At 35.8% G+C, this 24,637-nt stretch overlaps 1 protein-coding gene across 1 annotated transcript in view; it reads left to right on the top strand.

Moving 5' to 3' along the window:
• Positions 1-24,637, top strand: part of LOC107185609 (midasin) — a 96,436-nt gene that overhangs the window by 5,548 nt on the left and 66,251 nt on the right. Inside the window, 6 exon segments of the mRNA XM_015573334.1 lie at positions 52-493; positions 611-974; positions 1,118-1,435; positions 1,652-1,951; positions 2,251-2,475; positions 2,887-3,015. Coding sequence (XP_015428820.1) covers positions 52-493; positions 611-974; positions 1,118-1,435; positions 1,652-1,951; positions 2,251-2,475; positions 2,887-3,015 — 1,778 coding nt within the window.

The following is a 24,637-nucleotide window of genomic DNA, read 5'->3' as shown; positions in this document are numbered from 1 at the left end:
ACATTTATTACGCACACTGTGCAGTTCCATAAACTTCTTTTTTTACTTTAGAACCTGAACGTACACTTTTAATCGCCGAAAAACCATCAACCGATGAAGATGCAACTGTTGCTGCAAGTGAAAATTTCATCTTTGTCGGCACCATGAATCCTGGTGGTGATTATGGCAAAAAAGAACTGTCACCTGCGCTTAGAAATAGGTTCACTGAAATTTGGTGTGAAGGCTGTGTCTCGTCTGATGATCTTCGATCCATTATGGTGCACAATCTTCGTAAAGAATTGAAGGAAAGCGTTTCAACTGCGATTATAGCATTCCTCGAGTGGTTACAGACGACAGAGATAGGAAAGAAACTTGTTGTCAGTGTTCGAGATGTGCTGACATGGGTGAATTTTGTTAATTGTTGCGAATATTTGGAAATAGGAGATGCTTTCTACCATGGTGCAGCATTGAGCTACATTGATGGGCTTGGATCTGGTTTAACTGCCACAGAAAAGTATGTAATTTACAACTATTTTCCAGTGTGTAAATCGCTTATTACTTTGATTTAAATATCACTTGAAATACTCGATCAATTGTTCTTTTATACGAAATATTGAATATTCTTTTCCAGTTCAACAAAATTTAAGGATTTTAAAAATTCGGCACTGAACTTTGTCAGACATCAAGTACAGAATACATTGAAATCTAAGCTGATGCTAAACTGTGAACATTCCAATGTCGAAGATTGTGACGATAAATTTGGTATTCCGCCATTTTACGTAAAGAAAGGTCCTGAAGAAATTCCAAATGACCTAGGATTTGCATTTACGAGTCCAACGACCAGAATAAATACTTTAAAAGTGTTACGTGCTCTACAATTGAAGAAACCGATTTTATTAGAAGGAAGTCCAGGAGTTGGTAAAACCAGCTTGGTTTCTGCACTTGCCAGAGCTTCTGGTCATCGTCTTCTTAGACTAAATCTCAGCGATCAGACGGTAAATACACCTCACTTATTATTAAACGACTTTCCTAACTTATGACCTCATACTCTTCTTCATTTGCTTAACAATTAATTAATTCGATAACAAAGTTCATATGTCCCTTAAATATATTTCAATTGCAATTAATAAACCTGTAGGACATATCAGATTTATTTGGAGCTGATTTGCCAGTCGAGGGGGGAAAGCCTGGAGAATTTTCTTGGAGAGACGGTCCCTTCTTAAGAGCCCTAAAAAATGGAGACTGGATTTTGCTCGATGAATTAAATCTTGCATCTCAGTCAGTTCTCGAAGGACTGAATGCGTGTCTTGACCACCGTGGAGAAGTTTACATTCCAGAATTGGGAATGACTTTTACCGTAAAGCCAGGCACACGGCTTTTTGGCTGCCAGAATCCACTGCGTCAGGGTGGAGCTAGAAGGGGACTGCCAAAATCATTTTTAAACCGTTTTACACAGGTAAGTGATCATTATTGCACACTCTTAATCAAATACCATATTCCCTGTCTGTAAAGAAAGGAAGCATATCATTTTATTTTCATAGAAAAGTTATATTATTTAAACAAAAATGTTTTTTTATTGGGAGTGATCGATTTTTCCTATAATTTTCATTCCTTTAGATGTAAAGCTAGACTATTAGAAGTTCGAAAATCGCTCATTTTGTTCTTCTTTTAGGTTTTTGTTGATGTCTTAGAACAAGAGGACCTAAAATTCATTTTAAAGGCTCAGTTCCCACAGTTACCAGAAGTTTTAATGGAAAAAATGATTATTTTTAACGAGACATTGAGTTCTGAAGCGGGGATCACATGGGCTCATTCAGGGGCACCTTGGGAAATGAACCTTAGGGATGTCACCAGGTGGTGCGAATTGACTATGGCAGCTTTTGAACAGAGTCGAAAAAAGACTTTGAATCCTGGGAAAGGTGCTCAATTAATTTATGTTGATAGAATGAGGACACGGGAAGACAAAATGAAGGTACATTCTTGCAATTATTGTTAATAGTTCTCGTACATTATTACAGTAAACGAAATTCTCAGTTACATAGGACGTACTAAACCTAATATATTTAATTCTGTTTAACTTATTTGTATAAGTGTCCGTTATTCTTGTAAAAGCAATCTGTACTATTTATATTATTTTAATAATTCTTATTTTCCATTTGTGTTTAAATTTGGATTGAATTTATAGAATTGTAAATGTACAAGCTTAACTCAATGTTTAATTATTTTTCTTAATGTTCTTCGTATTATTAATTGAATTCTGTTTCATTATAGGTGATCGAGATCTATAATACAATATTCTCACTGGAAGAGTATCCCTTGCCAGATCCAAAATTCCCTGTTCATTTTACGAAACAAAAGGTCTACTTAGACGATGAAGTTGTGGATCGCAGTGATTCTGCGGTCTACGAGGACGACGATTTGTTACTCCTAAGGGACCAGAAAGCTGCTCTCAAAGGTCTTGCACAGTGTGTTAACATGAACTGGATGGCTATTCTTGTGAGTATAGTTTGAAATAGTCAACCGTAATCTTCATACAACAGTTACGTTCTCTTTACTCACATATAACATTCTATAATTGAACATAATAAATAGTAATAATTTATTATGTTTTATAGTATATTTGTTCTATTAGAAATTGTTCGACACAGCAATATGAAAAGAGTATAGTATATGATATGTTTTCTTATGTTTGTTTATATTAGTTGAACATGTGAATATTCAACATATATTTATTAAGAACATTGAAAATACAATTAAATTATGGGGATAGAAACATTTTATTACTTTTCATTAAAGAAATTTTGTTACATAAATAATCATTTATAATTTCATAGTATCCAATTAAATTACTACTTGTGATTTTTTGTCATCATTTATTTATCTATATTTTGTTATATCGTTCATCAGATTGGTGATACCGGAAGTGGAAAAACCAGCCTCGTTCATCTTCTTGCAAATCTGGCCGGGCAGAAACTGAAATCGATCGTCGTGAATTCCGCGATGGACACCACAGAAATTTTGGGTGGCTTCGAACAGGTGAGTCTCTTATTTATACTCTTCTCTATTGCATGAGAATAGTTAAAACAATTTCATAAATGTTTTAACTACAAAAACAACGTTAGTATTCTCAAGTTGACAAACAATGGAAGTATTTTTAACCCTCCGTTGTAACACCTTCTTTTTCGAACGTAATTGTCATACTGGGTCACTTTAACCGAAGTCAATATTCAATCAGCTGTTTTTTAAAAACTACTTATTAAATGGAGTCACAAACAAGTCTAAGATGAAGTTTGAATATTGTAGATTATATTTTCATGGTTAAAAATTAACATTGAAAATTTCATGTTTAAAAAATTCTCGAAGAAAAAAAAATATCGACAATTTCTTTACTTAAAAAATCATGACTTCAAAGATTTGTAATATTTTTTAGTTAAAAAGATATGGTTATCGCCACTAGTACCATCTTCAATAGTTTACTTCAAATTCAGGATCAATCTGACCCAGTGTGACAACGGAGGGTTAAACCAATATAACGATAACATTTTCAACCAAACAATATTATTTTCTAATAAATAATTTAGTTCAACTATAATTGCTTTTATGCAATCCAGATAGCACATGACGCTTTGAAGATGCCCATTTTACGGCTATTTTAGGTCTGAGGCGTCTTTAAGCCGTCTTCAATCGATAGAAATTTCTACCAAGAACAATTAAACGAAATTAATGAATTCTTACAGAGAACGTGAACTTAACGTTACGGTAGATTTTGTTTTATTGTTTTTTTTTTCAAAGTTACAAAAGATTTGTTGTCACAATCACGTTCCAGATAGCACATAGACGATTTAATGACGTCTTGAACACGTCCCAGATAGCACATAGACGGCTTAATTACGTCTTAATCACATCCCAGATAGCACACAGACGGCTTAATGACGTCTTAAAGGCACCTCAGACCCAAAATAACCGTAAAATGGACGTCTTCAAGGCGCCATGTGCTATCTGGGATTAGTAATCGATAAAATTTGTTGGTAAGAATAGTCAGGGAAAGGAAACTAAGCAGTTGCTGCTGTCAAAGATAATCTATCTTTATTTACACATATTATGACATCGATTTAGTTTTATTAGACGCAAATATGAGTGCTTGTATAATTCAGCGATACAAATATTGCAATCGATTCGTCGGACGATTCTTCCGTAAACGTCCATTTAATCCGCCAGGCACCGTTTATTTAATGAACTTAAAAATTAATGTCCTTAGCACTATCGTCGTTAGGATAACATTCACTTTTAATCGATAATTAATGATTAAGCTTACTCGCAAGGTTCTTCATCTCCACGTTTCCTCACGAAAGTCTTTCAAGAGAAATTGACATTGTTTCAGGGATTTTCCGGACTTAATTTCCGTTTAAATTAATGCACTATAAAGTAGATAATATTTCTCTTAAATCGCCGTTGAAAATTGGGAATTCTGGGTACCAATATTAATGAACAAGGTGACATTGAAACTATCGTACAGACTAAAAATCGAAGTTAATTGCGCAAATATCGATAAAAAATGATCCTGAGTGTAGTTTTTAAATATTTTTTTGTATAATATAATTTACAATTGTTATGAGTGTTAAAAACAACATTTTTGGCACGTTAGATATTTTTAATTACATTTTATTGCAAAGAAGAAGTTACACTCAGACAATATAATTTATAAATACTGTATTTATTATTTGTTCATTTACAAATATGTTGTTCATGCACTAATGAAACTGAATAATAGTCACGGTGTAATTGTGATTGAAAAACAATTTCTAACTTACTTAACGAGTAATCAATATTTGATTCAGTAATCACTTAAATGGGGATTTGTTTCGTCCGTATTGTTGTTATTTTAAATTACAATTTTTCAGCTTGCATTATCATTTACAAATTATTTAAATGGAATTTTTAATAACAAAACTTGAATAAAATTCTTAATATAAAACTTTAATAATAAATTTGTTATAGTACTAAATTTTTAATAATAGTATAAAATTTCTAGTGCAGCACCTGATTGTAACTGGAATCAAAATTGATTTAAATCCGTTGAAAGTACAAAAACGATATTTTGTTTAAATAATTATTGGAATAAGACTTACCAAATGGCGTTTGATTTTGTTGCCTTTAAGGGATCAAAATGTGAAGGATAGGATTTTTTATTCTGAAGCTTCGATAACTTAAATTAATTCTTCTTTCCGCCCAGCTACAATCGGAATAGGAAATTTAAAGAAACTCTCGCGTTTAAACATGTATTTAATATTTATAAACTCTATATAAACGAAATTTATAAATTCTCTTAAGTAACTTACGCAAGGAAAAGTCTAACAAAGAACGCACGTCCGGAAATCCCTAAAGTTTCGCATAGAAAATATATATATGTATATAAGTATATATATTTACGAACATATACACATATACAGGGTGGCTTCTAAAGTCTTATTATCCTACTTTGGCATCAGATCGCTTTACATGTTCGTCGATCATTTGATTATAATATTACTTTCAACATTCAGAATCGTATGAATACTTTTTCTTCTGGCACCGTATTAATAAACAACTAGTTAAACAAACAGAAAATGTTTAAAAAAAAAACGTTAATATACGGTTAACAAACAATCTTACAGTTAAGTATGGAGTTTTAAATTTAAATTTCGCGGTCTAAACATCAAACGAACCAATTTTCAGTATTGTTTGTAAAAGTAAGAACAAAAACATAGTTACAAATATTAATAATTAACATCGAAAAAAGCACAAAATGTTATTCCTCATTTCGTATTAATTTTCAGTTAAGAAATCATTCAATTTTTTGGTTGTGTGTTCACTTCGTTTTAAAGGTTCTTGAAAGAAACATGGCTGCCGCAAGATGGCCGACATATTCTCCCGTATTTGGCGCGAAATTACACCTACCAAAAAAGAATGATTTCCTTTTGATATTTCGTCTACAGCCGTCTAAGCAGAAACTAAACGTTTATTTTGTAGATTTTTAAGTAAATCAGAAAGTATTTATATTTCCAAATATAATAGCTTCATCGTGAGATCGTTGGCAACTTTCGTCTCCTTACATTTTCGGTTCCACGGCCCCCGTATATGTACATATGCGGTCGATATTTATGTATATATATTTGTATAATAATTGTATAATGACGACAATATAGTAAATAATACAATACTGATAATCGAGGTAAAACTTCTCGATCACGGTTGAGTCCCCCGGTTGAATGGAAAGCTCATTTAAAGGTGCAAACTAGCTAACGTTACTCCCCTAATCAGCTTAATCCCTAATTGGTGCGGCTAATATTGTTTCGATTCACATTAAGGAACTATCTTTGTTCGGTGTGTGTGTTTACGATGCGCATTTTCCTCTACGGTGTTTTTTGCCTTTTTCCCTTTCGTTCTCTAGCGTACCCGGTCACGCCGTTATCTAAATATATTCATCTAAAAGCGAAGTTTTACGTGGAAACGTGCGTAAAAGTTGACGATTTGGACCTACGTTATCTTCTTTTCTTTAACATTATACTCTCCAGTGAATTCGCGAAATTTTCCGAAATTCTTCGCTCGGTGGAGCCATTTTTGATAATAAGTCTTTGACAGAAAACTCTTGGGCGTTCCTTTTTCTCGCTTCGTGATTTTAGAATTTCCGATATCATTGGCTCAGTGACCATCAAGGAGGCATTTCTGACGCCATCTTTGACAATCTCTAATGCTTTCGACAATTGGATGTTAAAGTAAAAAACGAAATTTCCTTGATCGATCTCAGAGCAGACCGATGAAATTTCTAGTCTGTTGGCTATTTGTACCACGTTTTTCGATAATCGTTACTAGGAATACGTGTTTCACTGATCATATAAAAAAATATTTACATGTTACTTTAACCCATAATTATAGTGAAAAAAGTACTCCTATAATATAATAGCACATTGTTGAATAATGATACGACGAAAATAAAATTTTAAAAAAAATTTGGTAGTAATTCCGAACAGTAATTATACCAAAAGTTACCAGCGTACTAATTTGAATAAAAGCAATTCAGACAAAACTGAAAATATCTGCTAGTTCGAGTACAAAATTTCCCAGAACTTCGACAGGAAAACGTTTCCTTCGATCGGGACGAATTTCTTTTTCAACTCATTCCAAGACCCCAATTTCGTTTGAAAATTCTTCAGAATCTCCTCCGTTTCTCGATGGGGGGGACAGAAATGAAAGAATTCATTCGCTGGAAGGATCGCTGCTGGTCGGGCTGATATTTACTTTCGAATGGTTCAACGGCGGTAACAAAATGCTCGATCTTCGACTAGTATCTGACTCGTAAGCGGTCGATGTACCTTTCGACCGTAAGACCAGGGTCCATGGATCCGGCGGTACGATCATGGCGTCGTCCTGCACGTTTTAATTCCGCGATTAATTACGACTAGTTAATCTTAAACAGAAAATTCGTGAAAACGGACACCTTTTTTAATCTGTGACACCAAGTTGTCGAGTTAGTCGCCATGCGGTTCGTATTTGCGTTAACCATTTGAGCGCTGTTTTTTCTCTTTGTGAAAGCAATTTCGCGATTCGACTATAACATCATAATCATCCATATATTATACTGTTATGGGTATAGCTGTTGTTCGATCTTTCGTTTGATCATCACTGTTAGGCAACGTTTGGACAATTTTATGTAACAAAATGTCTAACGTGAGTTAGGTAGAATCTTATGGAAGTGGAAACTTAAGGCACTCAAAGGGTTAATTAGTAACAAGCGCTTGAAATTAAATGCAACGGGCAGAAAATTGAATGGAAAAAGTACAAGCATGAGAGATTGAAATGAAAAATGTTACCGACTGAGCCAAACTAAGTGCATAGTTTGGGGGCGGCCCATAGATGGCGGTCGACATTTTTACCACTGACTTTAAGAAAATGGTAGCTGCAAGCTATAAACTTGCGTTAACAAAATTGGGAAAAAATCATTTATTCTTGAAAAAGAAAATTTTCAAAAACTTTTTTCAAAATTTTGTTAACGCAGGTTTATAGCGCTTATTGTACCATTAAACTTTTGTTTCAAACATTTTTTTCTATTTCCTGTACTTTAAGAATTATACGCGAAAAAGTGGCAGTACCTATTTGACTTTGAGGTTAGTTTTCGCACCCTTAATGGGAGATTTGGCACGAACGAAACATATCGTTATTCTTGTCTTGAATTACTCTATAAACCCACAAAGTTTCATTCCAATCGACGAGCTGGCGTTCGCGGTGTTCCCTTATAAGAATAGTTGGGTTCAGTAAAATACCATATTAGAAACATTTTCATGTGTTAATAACAATTATTTTGGAACACCCGGTATATTTTAGAAATATATATATGTTATGTAAGATTAATAATAATTTATACATCAAGCAGTAAGAGCATTCTTCAAACTTGACTAATTTAATATTATCAAAAACTTCTAATTCTAAAGGCGCTTAACATAAACAAATAATATATATAAAGTATACACAAAAATACTACGTGAAAGAAAATTCTTTAGACTCTAATTTGACGGCAGGTTCGTGTTTTGAGACACGATCTTAAAATTCACGACTCACCCTGTATATGAGTCTGCAAGATTTTATACACTTTTCCAGACCGTTTAAAGAACAAACATTCAACATGCAACGAGCTAACCGATGCAAACACTAAAACTTTCCGACCGCCACCTCAGCCTCAATCCAATTCACCGAAGTTCATCTAACTACTGTGTTCCTCTCCAATAAATCCGCACCATTGGGGATAGTAACGACCCAGACTGTTTTTACGTTCGTACGATCATAAACGCGATCGTGTGAACACTATAAAACGAGTGAAATCCGCAATCTAATTATAATATACTGAATTTTAATCAAACGAAAACGCCCGGAACGTATAAACCCTGCGATCCAATTCCAGTATACTGATTCTACTAGAAACTCCACACACATTAACGTATAAAATCCGAACTGTGTCGAGCACTTATCAAAACAACATAATCGATGCGTCAGCCACCATCAAAACCTCCGTAAAACCTCGTCAACCACTCTCTATAATCTCACTTTTATTCCCAACGAGCGAGCTTATACGGAGGAAATCCTATACTACTCAACGAAATCGAATCAATTCGCGTGCAAGCGCGTCAGCCGTCCAAAGCGTGTATGGATGAAATTTTCTGTATGCGTCAGACGCCTGTGTCTACGTTTAAACAAAGTGCAACTTATATTTCATTTCGTTCCATTGTTCTGGCCGGCACCTGGCGCTTGTAGGACATTCTAGTTACCTATAAGCGTCAGCGTTTGAACAAACTGCGACCTATATCTGTTTTTCCTTTCATTCCATCGTATCAGACATGTAACGTCCGCGTCAGTAGCAATTCGAACGCAAACACAGGTGCCTGACGCCTATACGAAATTCTGCCTTGAAGGTAGGCGTTCCTATAAGCGTCAGGCGCGTGCGTTAGGGTTTGAACAAACTGCGACCTATATCTGTTTTTCCTTTCATTCCATCGTATCAGACATGTAACGTCCGCGTCAGTAGCAATTCGAACGCAAACACAGGTGCCTGACGCCTATACGAAATTCTGCCTTGAAGGTAGGCGTTCCTATAAGCGTCAGGCGCGTGCGTTAGGGTTTGAACAAACTGCGACCTATATCTGTTTTTCCTTTCATTCCATCGTATCAGACATGTAACGTCCGCGTCAGTAGCAATTCGAACGCAAACACAGGTCCCTGACGCCTATACGAAATTCTACCTTGAATGTAGGCGTTCCTATAAGCGTTAGACGCGTGCGTTAGGGTTTGAACAAACTGCGACCTATATCTGTTTTTCCTTTCATTCCATCGTATCAGACATGTAACGTCCGCGTCAGCAGCAATTCGAACGCAAACACAGGTCCCTGACGCCTATACGAAATTCTACCTTGAATGTAGGCGTTCCTATAAGCGTTAGACGCGTGCGTTAGGGTTTGAACAAACTGCGACCTATATCTGTTTTTCCTTTCATTCCATCGTATCAGACATGTAACGTCCGCGTCAGCAGCAATGCGGACGCAAACACAGGCGCCTGACGCATATAGAAAATTCCATCTCGGGCGTGTCAAGGTGAAATTCCCTATCAGCTGTATCAGTTCTAATTTCATTCTATCGTTTTCGACGTGCAACGTCCGCGTCAGTAGCGATTTAGACGCAAATGCACGCGCATGACGCACGTAGGAAATTTCACCTCGAGCGTGTCAAGCAGCCGCGGTGGTTCTGTACAGGGGTGAAATGTGAAAGTTTGTGAGAGGTCCGTAAGAATATGTCGCAATACCAGTAAATGTTTGCCAGTTGGCGGCAGGGGCGGCTTTAGAAGGGCTACATCCGTGAGGTCTGGGCACGCGTTCGGCTGCGCCATTGGTGGTTCCGGGGGCGAGGGTAGCGCCTCGATCGGCTCCTGGTATCGGGGCGGCTGAACGGCCTCCACAGGAATACTCGGGCCCAGTATCCAGCTGGCGATGCTCTCGCAACACCCGCAGAAAAATTCGGACAGTCCTTGCCGTAGGCCACGGTGCAGGCTCAGAAAAAGCACCGGGTTCACGAACGCGTGGATGTACGCGATATGTAGGGTCACCTGGAATTCGAGCGTCAGGGTGTGGATTTTCACGACTTTTTTGTGGAACGTGTCGACAGTTGACATAGATAGATTAACAGTCACGTGACTCCAGCATGCGTCATCAGCCAATAATAGCACCTACATGACGCAACTGCGTCATCGGTCGTCACATAGGCTGTTGATAAAAATGTGAAACCTGTTCGCAGGGTGGATTCTACGTAGCAAACTAAGACGGAAATCAAGAGTGACGAAATTGCGTTCGAGGCTTCGATTCCGAGTTATAAATTGTTGAAGATACTGTCGATTCATCTGACGCGATGGGTTATGCTAGTTGGGAGGCGCGTTCCTCAACTGCTCCACGAGTTCGCCTCATTCTTTTGTGTTTTATTTCATTACTTTTCACTGGGTCATCGTTGCAGTACGTGTGTCAGCTGAAAATCAGTTTTAGTAGTATAACCCATCGCGTCAGGCATATTTCACCCGTATCTGTAATAATTAATATCTTGAAAACAAAGCCCCGGACGCAATTTTGTCATTCTTGATTTTCATCTCAGTTTGGCATGTAGAATCCGAACGTGTCACAAATTTTTATTAACATCATGTGTGATGACAGATGACGCAACGGTGCGTCATGTGAGTGCCAAGTGTTGGTGGTCGATGACGTGTACTGGCGTTACGTGAGTGTTCATTAGTAATTCGTATCATTATAATGATTGCTCTTTGCTGTTAGATGTTACTATGTGAAAATTAATTTTGTGTATTATTGTGAAAATTAACAATATAAGAGAACATGAATCTCCGAGCGTTCATAATAGTCGTTCGAAACTTGACAGATCCAGAACAAGCGATTTAAGGTAGCAATTTGTGTTAATTCTGGTAAAGGAGGCAGGCAGCTTCTCAAAGGAATACGTTATCAAAGGATCATTGCATAATGAATATCGTTCCCTACCGACTTCATTTCGGCCATCTTGAAATTGTTCAGTGTTATGATCGAGGCGCTTGTACCTCGCCGGTAAAAGATCGTTGATTCAAACGGATTATAATTCGATTGAAAAGTTTCTTCTCGAGATATGTTATAATCGTTCAAACTCAATATTTATTATTCAACAACGTGATGTTATTTATGAAATGAGCTCAAATTGTGTACAGTTATATTGAAACGTTGATTTAGGTTAGGATACTTTTTTATTTCTTTATCTTTTTGAAAATTCTATATTTTCGATTTATTTTTTCACGATCGAAATTCGAACTCAATTATTTTGAAAACGAAGCAATTATGACGATAGTTTGTATTTGTTTTTCGTTTTTGAAAAAGCTATATTTTCGATTAATTTTTTCACGTTCATGTTCCCAGTTTCACATGCTTCAATTGGACAATATAAGATCGTTGACGTATACTGATTTCGTCAAAATATACGGAATTACCGAGTATTATTGATTCCATAGGTAGATAATGATTTTTACGCCCAGGAAACTATCGCTTGATGGCACGTTTAGCGAGCCATGGTTCTCGAGATGTACCAGAGTGGTGCTTAATAAGCATCTTCAAGGCCAGCCGGCTCCCCTTACCTTCTTGTAACCTGTGTAGCCAGTGGCTCTCAGTAAACCTCTTAATTAAGATCTTCTATTACAGTTAACCATCGTATAACAACGGTGATTGGGTTCCTAAGAATTTATGGGGATTCGTGTTATGTATTTTATCTATTAACCCTCCTAGTCCTATGACCGAGTCACCAAGGATCCGCCAATAACCATAATTATCGAACTTTCTATACGAAAACGAAATGAATATTTCGAGATGTTGTTATCGGTCACGATTGACCCAGCCGTCGTCATTAACGGTCCGTACTCCGAGGGTAATAAACGTCATTTATGTTATTGCCGTCGAAGTGGAATCACCCCTTAATCGATAAAAGCAGAGTACACTTTGTGATATTCATCTTTATTTTATGTTACTCAATATTTTCTATATTTTCCATATTTTATTTATTTTTAATGAGTAATCGAGAAAATAAGAACATTCCACTGAAGAGAATGTTGGAGACGTTTGGTTTTTTTGTTTCGAAACTACACCGTGGTGGCGAACGTGTTGGAAAAAAAAAAACGGGAAACATCCGTTTCTATCTCGTGATTACCTCGTAGCCGGTGGGATTCGCTATGATAGGATGATCCACCAAGGTGACAAAGAACAGTGGTCCCCAGAAGATACCGTAGGCGGCCGTTATTACCAGAAACATTTTCACCCTCTGCACGCCCTCCCTCTCCATCCTCTTCAAGTAGTTCCTCATTTTCCGGTGCTCCTCCGCCGCTCCGCTTCTCTGAAGTTGAAACTTCCTTTCAGCGTTTTCGAAGCACACGGAGAAACATTCTAAATACGGGCGTGTGCGTTATAGCGTAACTCGCTGACGCGAGATTTCACCCTTCGGGTCGTTACATTGACAGGTAATTGACTATCGAAATGGAAAGATTGTTTAAACTATAACGTTAAGATAACGGGAAATAAATGGTCGTTCGAAATATATGCCAGATTTCAGCAGAAGTTAGTGACTTTTCCTGAAGAAAATTTTGGGGGTTGATAATGAAGTCGCCGCCATTTTGATTGTGATGGCTTTAAACGTATAAAATTGTTACACGTTCCATTTATTTCTCATGAATCTGATACTAATATTGAAAAATAATAAGATTTTAAGGTAGCATCGGATGGTTTAATAATGATAATACTACTGTGTACTTTTTTTTTTTTTTGAAGATCATTTTCAGGTTAACTTGATTTCTTTGAATGGAGTATTTTGTTGGTTTTGGTAATATTCTGCTGGACTCAAGAAACTTTGGTTACATCAATTTAGGTTAGTTTAGGGTGCAAATTAACTGGGTTTATATTGTAAGATATTTTACTTCATATATTATCTTAACCTTAAATTGAAGCTTATTTAATTCTTTTGGAAGTACCGTAGTATTCACAGAATTAATAAAGTGTTGTTGTATATTAATCTGAATACTTAGATTAATTTATATTAATAGTTAAATATTTAAATTAATGCACAATTAATGTATGAAAGTATTTATCAATTATAAAGTTTATTACTATAACGATAAATTAAACATAATTGATGGATTATTTTATAAAAAAAACTTAAAAATTGATAGAATAATTGATATATAACCAAGAGTTAACATTGAATTGATAGGTAACTTCCTTTTTCGGTTTAATCTTATAATTATTAGCAAAAGAATATTAAAAAAAAAATAGGAATAATGTTCATTAAACAATTTCTGTATTCCGTTTCTTCGACAAAAATAATCGGTCTATTGTTATTATTTCTTTGTTATTCTACTGAAAAAGTTATGTTTGTTATTTAAGCTGACGTTTACGTTGGGACACCCGGTATTTCATCATCTGGTATATACAGGGTGGGAATGATTTCCAATAGCTTTGGTCATTACCTTGGGCGTGCCACCGTTTGCGGATGCGGCGGAATTTTCAGGAACCGCGTTTGTTTGTTGGTTACCAGTCGTATTCACGAGAATTGTTAGTAGTGCTACTTTCACCTGACACAGAAATCGATTATATTAAACAGAAGATTAATTCAACACTACTACGGTCTGTCTGCTTCCATTCTGTACCGTGTACAGAGTATCCTAGTGTTTCTTTTTTTTCGGCCATTTTGAACCAGAATATTCTTCTACCAAAGATGAGAGGAAAAGTTACACAGACATTGATCTATAAATAATATTAACTCTTACAGAATTTTAACGAAAACTAGATTTTTTTAAGAAATGACCGCCATTTTGAAGTACGAAAATTGTTTTATTGAAAAGCTTATGGGAAATATTACACGTACCAATAAATAATCTGCTGGTTTTCGTAATAAAGTTACGTATAGTTTGAATTCAAGACGTTTTCCCGCTCTTTTCTTTTGTCAAAATGGCGGAGATGTTAAAGAATAAGACTGAATATTATTGAAGCTACAGAGATCGTGATGTTTTGAAAAATAAATATTCAACTTGATGAAATATCGTATATTACTATTTTTTTTTAAACAAAACAATAAATGGCTCTAATAAATAGTTTTGGCGAATTCTTTAAGTGAAATGGAACGGTTCTTCGACAAGAATGGCTGCCGTATTGAAATAAAAACAAGCTCTACATAATAATTTGAATAGAAATTTCTAACAAAGATCTTAAGTATAAAATATTTTTACAAAAAGTGATCGACATTCTGAACTAAAAAATACGAACAGTTTCTTCTCAGTCAAAAATGGGGAAAGCCCAGTAAATATAACTAAGAAAGTTCTCGACAAGAATGGTCGCCATATGGGAATACCAATTCACCACTAAAATTTACATTCAAACAATCTTCATCTCCAAATAAGTTTCAATTTAGATATGTTTCTTTTCTTTATGTTTTCTTTGTTTTATTTTATTTATTTTTCTATTTTCTTTGTTATATTTTTATCTAAACTCTTCATAGATCAATGTCTGCACAAAATTTCCTCTTCGAATAGTAAACAGAACATACTGGTACAGTTCAGGCGAAAAAGTAGTCGAAGCAGCCTGCGCACTATTACCTCGGCGGGGTGTTACAGTCGCTAAAAACAAAATTCTCTGTTTACCAATACGTGTTGCGAGGTCCGATAGGCTGGAGATATCGTATACACCAGTTGATGGAACGTTGAAGCGATATAGACACACAAGCACAAAATTTTCTTTTCTTTTTTTTTTTTTTTTTTTTTTCGTTTAAAATGTGGGACGTACCGCTTCGACGTTCGCCTTGGTCAGGTCTTTGTGCAGTTTCCTGAGATGGATCAGCGTGAGTGTGACGCAGATCATGTTGATGGCGATCCAGAGCGCATTCAGTATGTAATGACGGAACGGGCCGTGGACCAAGGGACAGCTAGGAGCGTTGTGCCCAGTCTCCGTGTTCGCAGCCAGCGCTCCGCTCAGAAATGTGGGGCCCAGGTTTATCGTGATGCTCGCGAACCAGATCATGAACGTTCCGAACAGAACGCACTGGAATAATCATTCGATCTTGAATAAGTTTTCGTGAAATCGAGAAAATAATATCGGTGGCCTGAAAATACGATTGAAAAATTTTTGATCAGTCACAGAGGGAAATATTGTTTCACTAAATTCTGAAGGATCAGATGAATATAGCTCACCTGGGCCTGACATAATCTAACATAGTAACTAAATTTTGTAAAGCATACTGTTTCTTATGATGTTTGTTTACATTTTAATGCTGGAACCCTGTGGTGGTTAGGTTAGGTTGTGTTCAGTTACTAAATATATAAAATGTACTAAATTCTGAAGAACCAAATGAATGTAGCTAACTTGGGCCTGATATAACTTGACGTAGTAACTAAATTTTATGTATTGTGTTTCTTCTGATTTTTATTTACATTCTAATGAAGGAACCCTGTGGTGATTAGGTTAGGTTAAGTTTCGTTAAAATTGTTAATTCTTTGGAAAATTGTGCAATTCTTAAGTAATAATATTTAACGTCTTGTAAGTAATGATAAGAATATAATAATAATTGAGATAATAATAGCTTCTTAGTAGCAAAAACAGGTTTATCATGATACCTTGCCAGTAGTAAATATGTCGGTGCTCAAATTCGTCATACAAGGATCTAATATTAATAATTCTAGATTCCATTTAGAATTTAAAAACGACCAGGGTTTCTCAATCCTAAAGAAGTCTCTTTATTAAATTATCCAACATTTAATCCTCTTCTACTTTTCAGTTAACCGTTACGTCACTGCTACTCTGAGCTAAATTAATCCGAACTTGAAATTAAATTCAGGCGATATGTCTGGACCAAAGTGAATTTCAACCCACGAAAATTTTTCGAATTTATTTAAACTGTAAATTTTTAGAGTAGAAAGATTGATAAAAAGTTGAGGGTCATTTTTTGGGTAAAATTGGGTGAAACCAAAGTTAAGCCTCAATTTCTGGTTCGTCGAAAAGATGTTTTTAAATTTTTTTTTTATCCATCGTGTAACATAATACTCGAGTTTCGCATGAAATATCACTCGGGCTGTCGACACGAGGCACACCAAATCGGTGACCGAAAAATGTCCGTCCGGATGCTGGGGCAGGATTTCCGCGGTTTCTTGCCGCATGCAGCATAAAGGGAGATCGTAGGGAAATTGGGTTTATGATACGTCAATCGCTATCAGGCACGACGAGAGGCAGTAAAACGCCCGAGGTGCACGTGGTCAGCAGAAACGGCAGAGAAAGAGTAAAAGGCAACGTCTAGGACGTTCGTTCCTAACGGTTAATTAGACGATCGATACGTGGCGCCATCTTCGAAATCGTCTTCGAGCTACGTTCTTTAAAACTCTCATTGGAGTGAATCGAACTTTTCACTTGTATTATCACACGACTTCTTTTTCAAATTGGATGAACCAAATTCGAATTCTTATAGTAGTTATACAATTAGAAAATTTTAGGTCACCCTGTAGTCATTGAAAGTGGCAGATGTAGAATGTTAGGTTAGGTGAAAAATAATTTGTCTTTTTTTTACATTGTAAAATTATGTCGACCTACAACAAATTACACTTAATATTATTATATTACACATTCTTATAGTATGAAGTTCTGAAATTCTTCTATTGAATCTATTTTCTATTATCGGAACCTTCTACTATCGGAATCTTCTAGGATGAGAACCTTCTAATATCGGAACCTTCTATTATCGGAACCTTCTACTATCGGAACCTTCTATTATCGGAACGTTCTGTTATCGGAACCTTCTACTATCGGAACCTTTTACTTTCGGAACTTTCTACTATCGGAACCTTCTACTTTCGGAATCTTCTAAGATGAGAACCTTCTACTATCGGAACCTTCTATTATCGGAACGTTCTGTTATCGGAACCTTCTACTATTGGAACCTTTTACTTTCGGAACTTTCTACTATCGGAACCTTCTACTATCGGAACCTTCTACTTTCGGAACTTTCTACTATCGGAACCTTCTACTATCCGAACATAGTGTCTCCTAACAACATGGATGCCTTCTTCTACTGCAAGTATATAGCGCTTACATACAATATCTCTTTTCTCCTGTGATCGTTCTATTATCCAAACACTCCATTATCCGAACACTTTCATTATATCGTGGAATACCAATATACATCTCTAAAAACAAATTGCCCGTCAGAAAATATTACAAAAATATCCATCGATCACGAGATCGTGAGCCACATGGTGCAACCCCGTGTCAGAATCTGCGAGACAGTATTTTCCGAAATTTGAAAGGGTGACCGCCACCGGAAAGCGTGTAAATTGCCTCACGGATATACACGTCCGTGACTGTCCTGCGTATGTGTGTGTGAACCGCGTGCACATGATGGAAGAATTCCTCTCTGCGAAACGGAAGCGTAAACAGGAAGAGGCTTACGGGGCGCGAGGGGTTGAAATGGGGAATGGAGAGGATATAATTGAAGCGTCACATGCATTGTTAGGACTGTTTGCGGAGGGGGGTGGGGGGCTCCGATGGCGGACGATTGCGGTGTAAATTGTCCGCGGGTCGAGACCATTCCCCGTTGCCCTTTCACAACGGAATTAATTGTGACACCATCTCGTTTATTTGCCACGACCCTCGACGGATGACACCGGTGTGTTCATGGTGTGTCACGTCGATTAACCAAACACCTATTAATTGGACTTTCAGTTATTCCCGCGTTACGAGACAACGCCATTTTATCGATTAACCCGCGTCATACGAAATCGACTGATTCGGTTCTTTCTTTCATTTTTTTTTTTTTTTTTTTGGTTTGTTTTCAATTAAAACGAGTTCACTGGACCGTGGTCCTTTATCGGATCCGCGGTTTTGGAGATTTGTTTTTGCAGAAATCATGGGGGTAATTGAGAATTTTTTTAGTTTTTTACTTTTATTCCATTTAACTTGTTTCGTATTGTCGTTATTGAACCCTCGGAAGACATTTTTGGATCATATCGAAATCTCGTGCAAACGTTTCGTCAAAAGTTTTCAAATAGACAGTTAGTTAAAAAATTAATTAATTTAGATGTTAACAATTTTAGTTACTTAACGTATAATTTTTGTAGGGAAGTAAAATGAGATCAATTTAATGATGGTGGGCTTCGTTAGGAGTTATTTTATCAGAAAATTAGTCAGTTCATTGATTAATTTAGATGTTAACAATAATTGTAGTCGCTTGATTTATTACTCTTGTAGAGAAGTAAAATGGGATCGTATGTATCGTATATACAGAACGTCGTTTCTCGTCAGTGCAGTACAGTTTCAGCATGGTCGCCTAAGTAGTATTAGTCGATATGTCGGTCAGAAAAGAAATATAATACCTACAATGATACGAGTGTGTTTCTTGTCAGACAAGTGAAATGAGTCTCGTAATGGTCAACCAAGTGAAATGAGGTCTGTGAATCAGCAGTAGAATTAAACTTTTCATTAGTCTGCCAAGTAAAATCTTCGATATCATCAGTATAGTAGAACAAGTACTATATTGGTCAGACGTATAAAGGGAACTCATCGACAACTTTTGAAATAAAATAATTCTTGGCCAATGGTAGGACGATGTATAATTTATGTCCTATGATTTCGGTTATGAAGTCTGTATTGTCTAAAGCCTATAATCTATATGATCTATAGCCTATGATCTATATTATAAACCATATAGTCCATGTGGTAATATAACTTATAAATAAATTACTCAATAATTTCACGAGTCAAATGATTAAAATGGGGCCTGTGCAGGAGCTGTAAAGTTTTAGAAAGCCTGTGGATGACCAATAAAGTAGTATAAACACACTATTGGTCGGACAAGTGATATGAAGCCAATGCCAGGTCGTTCAAACAGACTAAATCAGGGTATTGGTTAGTCGAGTAAATTGTGTCCTCTCAGTCCTCTTGTGTGTCCAATCGAGTAGAATGAACGTTATATTGATCATACAAAGTGAAATAAGGCTTCTCGCGTTTGACCAAGTAGAATAAGCACGGTATTAGTCAGACAAGTGAAAATCTGGTTCACAGACGATCAAACGCGTCGACTGTATCGATCAGAGACAGGTAACGGATGATCTTTGACAATTAATGGAGTTCAATGAATCCTGTTTTTTGATCAGATAAGGAATATCATGTCTGTCCTTGATCGCTGAACCGTAAAGAGGTATAGGGTTTCTTGCCAGGCAAGCAAACACGAGGCTTGTCATTGATCATAGAAGTAGGAGTTCCAGTTCTGCAAGGACGTGTAGAATGAGGTCTGCCCTTGGGCGATGAGGTGAAACAGCGTAGGTCGATGATCAGGCTGGTAGAGTACGGCTACGTCTGGTGCGTCGAGTAGTATAGCACGCTCTTTGGGCAGGCAAGTCAAATATATTCCGTAACTATGTAGATTCGTGTACTTTGGAATATAATTAATAATTTAAAAAATTCAAACTACCCATCTGGTTTATTTATTGGCAATATATTGAGTAACTACAATTATTAATTTTTACATTAATTAACTAATGAACTGATTTTCTTCTAGCATAAATAAATAGAAGAATATCACGGTTTTTTAAGAAGTCCAGAAAAATATATTTCGTATGGAGAAAAAAATTAAAACTATACTTCTGGTTTATGTATTTGAAATACATTGAGTAACTACAATTGTTAACTGTTAAAGTAATTAACTAATGAACTGATTTTCTGTTAGCATAAATGAATGAATAACACGGTTTTTTAAGGAGTCAAAAAAATATGTTTCGTATCTAAAAATGTAAATTTATATCTTTTACAAAATAGTCGAAAATTCAAGAGACTAAAATCGTAATGAATAATTTTTCCCTGAATTCTATTGTATACACTGTTTCCATTACTTAATTTGTAAAATTCAATTACGGATACAAATGCAAGATTGAAATATTAATTAACAACTGATTTATTAAAATTTTTTAACGTAATTTATTCTCAAATAGTAGGGCATTATTATAAAAATGTAATTTATATACTTGAACAATGATTTACGAGTAGACGTATTTTTTGTTGTTGTTATTATAATATTAATTATCGTTTTTCATTTTAGATATAATTTATGTAAAGATAAATTATTTCAGTTGGACATATGTATATCTTAATATATTCAGGGAATGTAAATTAAATTATTCCATTTAGTTTTTCATTCTCGTAGAAATTTTTTTTTATTTACTTAGCCACGTACAAATACAATTTCGAGCGGCACTTTCGGCGTACATTTAATCGTGGATCAGGCTTTATATTAAAGCTTCACGGGGAGGGGGGCGTCGTCGCTTACACTTGTTAAATCGATCCGAAACTTGAGCTCGGTTAAAAGGCCTTTTATGTCACTTAAGTTTCTTAATTAAGTTCAGCGAGACGTGGCCACCGAGAATGTATGCACAAGTGAGAGAAAATGTAATTTCAGGAGAAATCTCGGTCGGAACTTAAAAGAAATTGCTCTGCACCTCCGACAATTGAAAAGTAACACTCCTGAGAAGTACACTAAGAATCGAATTTTTACATTCAATAAAATAATAATTAATCTTACCACGAAACATTTTCAAATGTGTATTTGGGAATTTAGAAAGAATAGAATTTTATTTTTTACTTTTAATTAAAAAAAACATTTTTGAAGATTGAAATATGTTTTTATTTCGTTTTTAATAAAGCATGCTAGCTCGATAAACGAAGGCAATCGATCGACCGAAATTAAGTTGTCGGCCAATTAACGGGGATAATCATTCCATTGTAAATTTTCCTCGTTGCTGGAATTTCCTTGTCCCCGAAGTTTCTCCATTATCACGGCTTCCTTTTCTTATACCACGGACCTTGTGTTCGGAACGTTCTTCGGCGAAGTTTTATTGTTAAACAAATTGCTCCGTCGGTCTTCGATTCTCTGTCGGTGATTCCGTTTTATGCGATTTTCTGTTACAATTACTTCATAGAATTTATGTCTTATGCAGATTTTCATGGTAGAGGATTCTTGCAGTAGAACGCCGATTGCGAATACTTTCAATATTGAAAGAATAGAAAATGCTAAGAGAATTTTCTTACACAATTTAATTTCATACCTTCTTCCCGCCCATTTGTTTTACAAAAATGGAATCTTCTTTAATAAGTTCGTGATACACTTTAAATTCAAACCATTTTCCCGCCCTTTTATATTTAAAGAAAAATGCCTCTTTTTTAGTAAATTAGTGATATAACTTAAAGTTGAAGTATTCTCCTACCCTTTTGTTTTTCAAGAATGGAATCTTTTTCAATTACTTCGTGATACAGTTTAAATTCAAATCATTTTCCCGCCCTTTTATATTTAAAGAAAAATGCCTCTTTTTTAGTAAATTAGTGATATACCTTAAAGTTGAAGTATTTTCCTACCCTTTTGTTTTTAAAAAATGGAATCTTTTTCAATTACTTCGTGATACAGTTTAAATTCAAATCATTTCCCCGCCCTTTTATATTTAAAGAAAAATGCCTCTTTTTTTAGTAAATTAGTGGTATAACTTAAAGTTGAAGTATTCTCCTACCCTTTTGTTTTTAAAAAATGGAATCTTTTTCAATTACTTCGTGATACAGTTTAAATTCAAATCATTTTCCCGCCCTTTTATATTTAAAGAAAAATGCCTCTTTTTTAGTAAATTAGTGATATAACTTAAAGTTGAAGTATTCTCCTACCCTTTTGTTTTTCAAGAATGGAATCTTTTTCAATTACTTCGTGATACAGTTTAAATTCAAATCATTTTCCCGCTCTTTTATATTTAAAGAAGAATGCCTCTTTTTTAGTGAATTAGTGATACAACTTAAAGTTGAAACAATTTCCCGCCCATTTGTTTGCCAAAACAAGTAACCCCTGTTTATACGATCGTTTATTTCCCGTCAAACCGGAGTACATAAATATGGAGATCGTCGGGGGCATAAACAGGTTGAACGTGTGGTTCGATGGAAGAGCAAGAAAAAAAACGGAAGAATGCAAATCGTAAAGAACGTGGCAAAACAACTTGCCTGGGGCGAGTCCATAAGTAACGGGGCCGTCAGATCGGCCTCTTCGTCGGTCTCCGGAAAAATCGGGCTGTCGTTCAGTACTGTCGTCAGCATGTTCACCGTGGAGACTGTCACCAGCAGTAGGAACGCTGTCTCGACCAGGGAACACTTGGTCATCGGCTGACAGTTCAGGATGCTCGAGCCGAGGGGTAGTAAAATGGCGGCTCTCGCGCAATCCACCATCGCTTGGTGGAACAGTAATCCTTGTGACCACCTGAAACCGCAAGGATTAAACGTCTCACTGGCTGCGGATGGCTATGCAAAGAGAAATATTCATGGGCCAGTTCGAGGAAACTGGTCCGAATAAAAAAATTATTTCTTACAATTTTTGTTGGGTTCTAAATAGAAGGAATAATCGTATTACGCTTCAGTAAACTTAAATTTAGCTAAATTTCATTTAATTTAACACTAATTTTAACTACATTTGACAGTAAATTAAGTTTGAATAGATTTCTGTGGATTAATTTACAGAGACTGTAATGAATAAAAACATTTTTTATTCTACTAAACTTTACATCAGATTCTGAATGTAAGAATGAACTTGTTAGGCTTCACTAAATAGATTCAGTACACGAAATAGATTTTTATGGACTAAATTATAGAAACTGAAATCGATAAAAAAAATAATTTACTCTATCAAGGGTTTCATTAAGCTCCGAAGAAATGAAAAATCTTGTTAGGCTTTGTCGAAGGTATTCATCGACACAAATTACGAAACAGGTACAGCAATTGAAATGTCTTCTTATTAGTTCGGATACCAGAGACTCTACTGTACTAACCCCTAAAATATTAAATCCCCAAAATCAAATAACTCCCAGGTTTACAAAATTAATTATAGTCAGTTTTCTTGATCTTTGTTTAAGTAAATGAAGTTTCATGTCACGAAAGTAATTGTTCCATTATCCGAACACTTATCTTTATAAGTTCGGATACGGGAGAGTCTATCGTAAGAGCACGCAATGGATCTACTAAACAGAGAGCATGGATCTTCATCTCTATTTAAATAAATCAAATTTAGTGTCATAAAAGTGATTGTTCCATTATCCGAACACTTATCTCTCCCCATCAGTTCGGATACAGAAATGTCTATTGCATTGAAATTCTAAGAGTACGTGATAGGGGTTGTAAGTAGGAAACAGGAATCTTGGTCTCTATTTAAATAAATCAATTGTAGTATTAGACACGTGATTGTTCCATTATCCGAACGTTTATGCCTCTCTATTAGTCCGAGGCTTTACTTGTACCGTCTGGAATCGCCATATTGCGGTCCACTAGACGTCATTGTGTAGTAGTGGGTAAATCTTTTGTTCGAAATTACCTGCGTAACTGTCGTTTAGCCAGGATAAGGGCCATCAGAACGAAGTTCGCCCCCATTCCGAGGGCGCCCAGGCTGAATATCAGCGTCGCCTCGGTCGCGCCGCCCGGGTGACACTGGAATACCTTGGTCGCGTTCGACGACACGTTACCCGACGCGCCGATCCCGAACCTCAAATTGGCCCCTATCATCGCCACCGATTCACCTGTCCGACAGAACGTTTTCATTAATCAACTGGCGAACTGTACACAAAATGTTCCTTAATTCGTGATTCGAACAACAAAATTTTATACAGAAAAATACAAGTGATTTCGGTTATGTTATTGAAGCTCTAAATATAGGTACAGTAAATAGAGTAGGGTACGCAGCTCTGATGACCTTGACCTTGACATATGTTGTGAAGGGTTTTCGAATAAAAATCTTCAAAATATAGTAGTTATTTTGAGTATTGAAGGGCTACAATGAACTTGACCTTGATATACGTTCTCAAGGTCACTCTCCTGAGTGACCTTGACAAGGTTCTAACTGTCGCTTTTTATTTGTTAAAATGTTATTAACAAATAAACTTCGTAATATAATGGTGTATACGTAACTTCATAATTTAAATTTTACCTAATATAAACATTATATTATTAACATATCTGCTTCTTTTAGAGATTGCGCGGTGGGGAAGTTGTTTATATTATTTAGGTAAAATTTAAATTATGGAGTT

This window comes from Dufourea novaeangliae, unplaced genomic scaffold, assembly GCF_001272555.1.
Source record: "Dufourea novaeangliae isolate 0120121106 unplaced genomic scaffold, ASM127255v1 scaffold48, whole genome shotgun sequence".
NCBI lineage: Eukaryota > Metazoa > Arthropoda > Insecta > Hymenoptera > Halictidae > Dufourea > Dufourea novaeangliae.
Note: the sequence above shows the minus strand (reverse complement) of the source record. Positions and strands in the feature narration are given on the sequence as shown.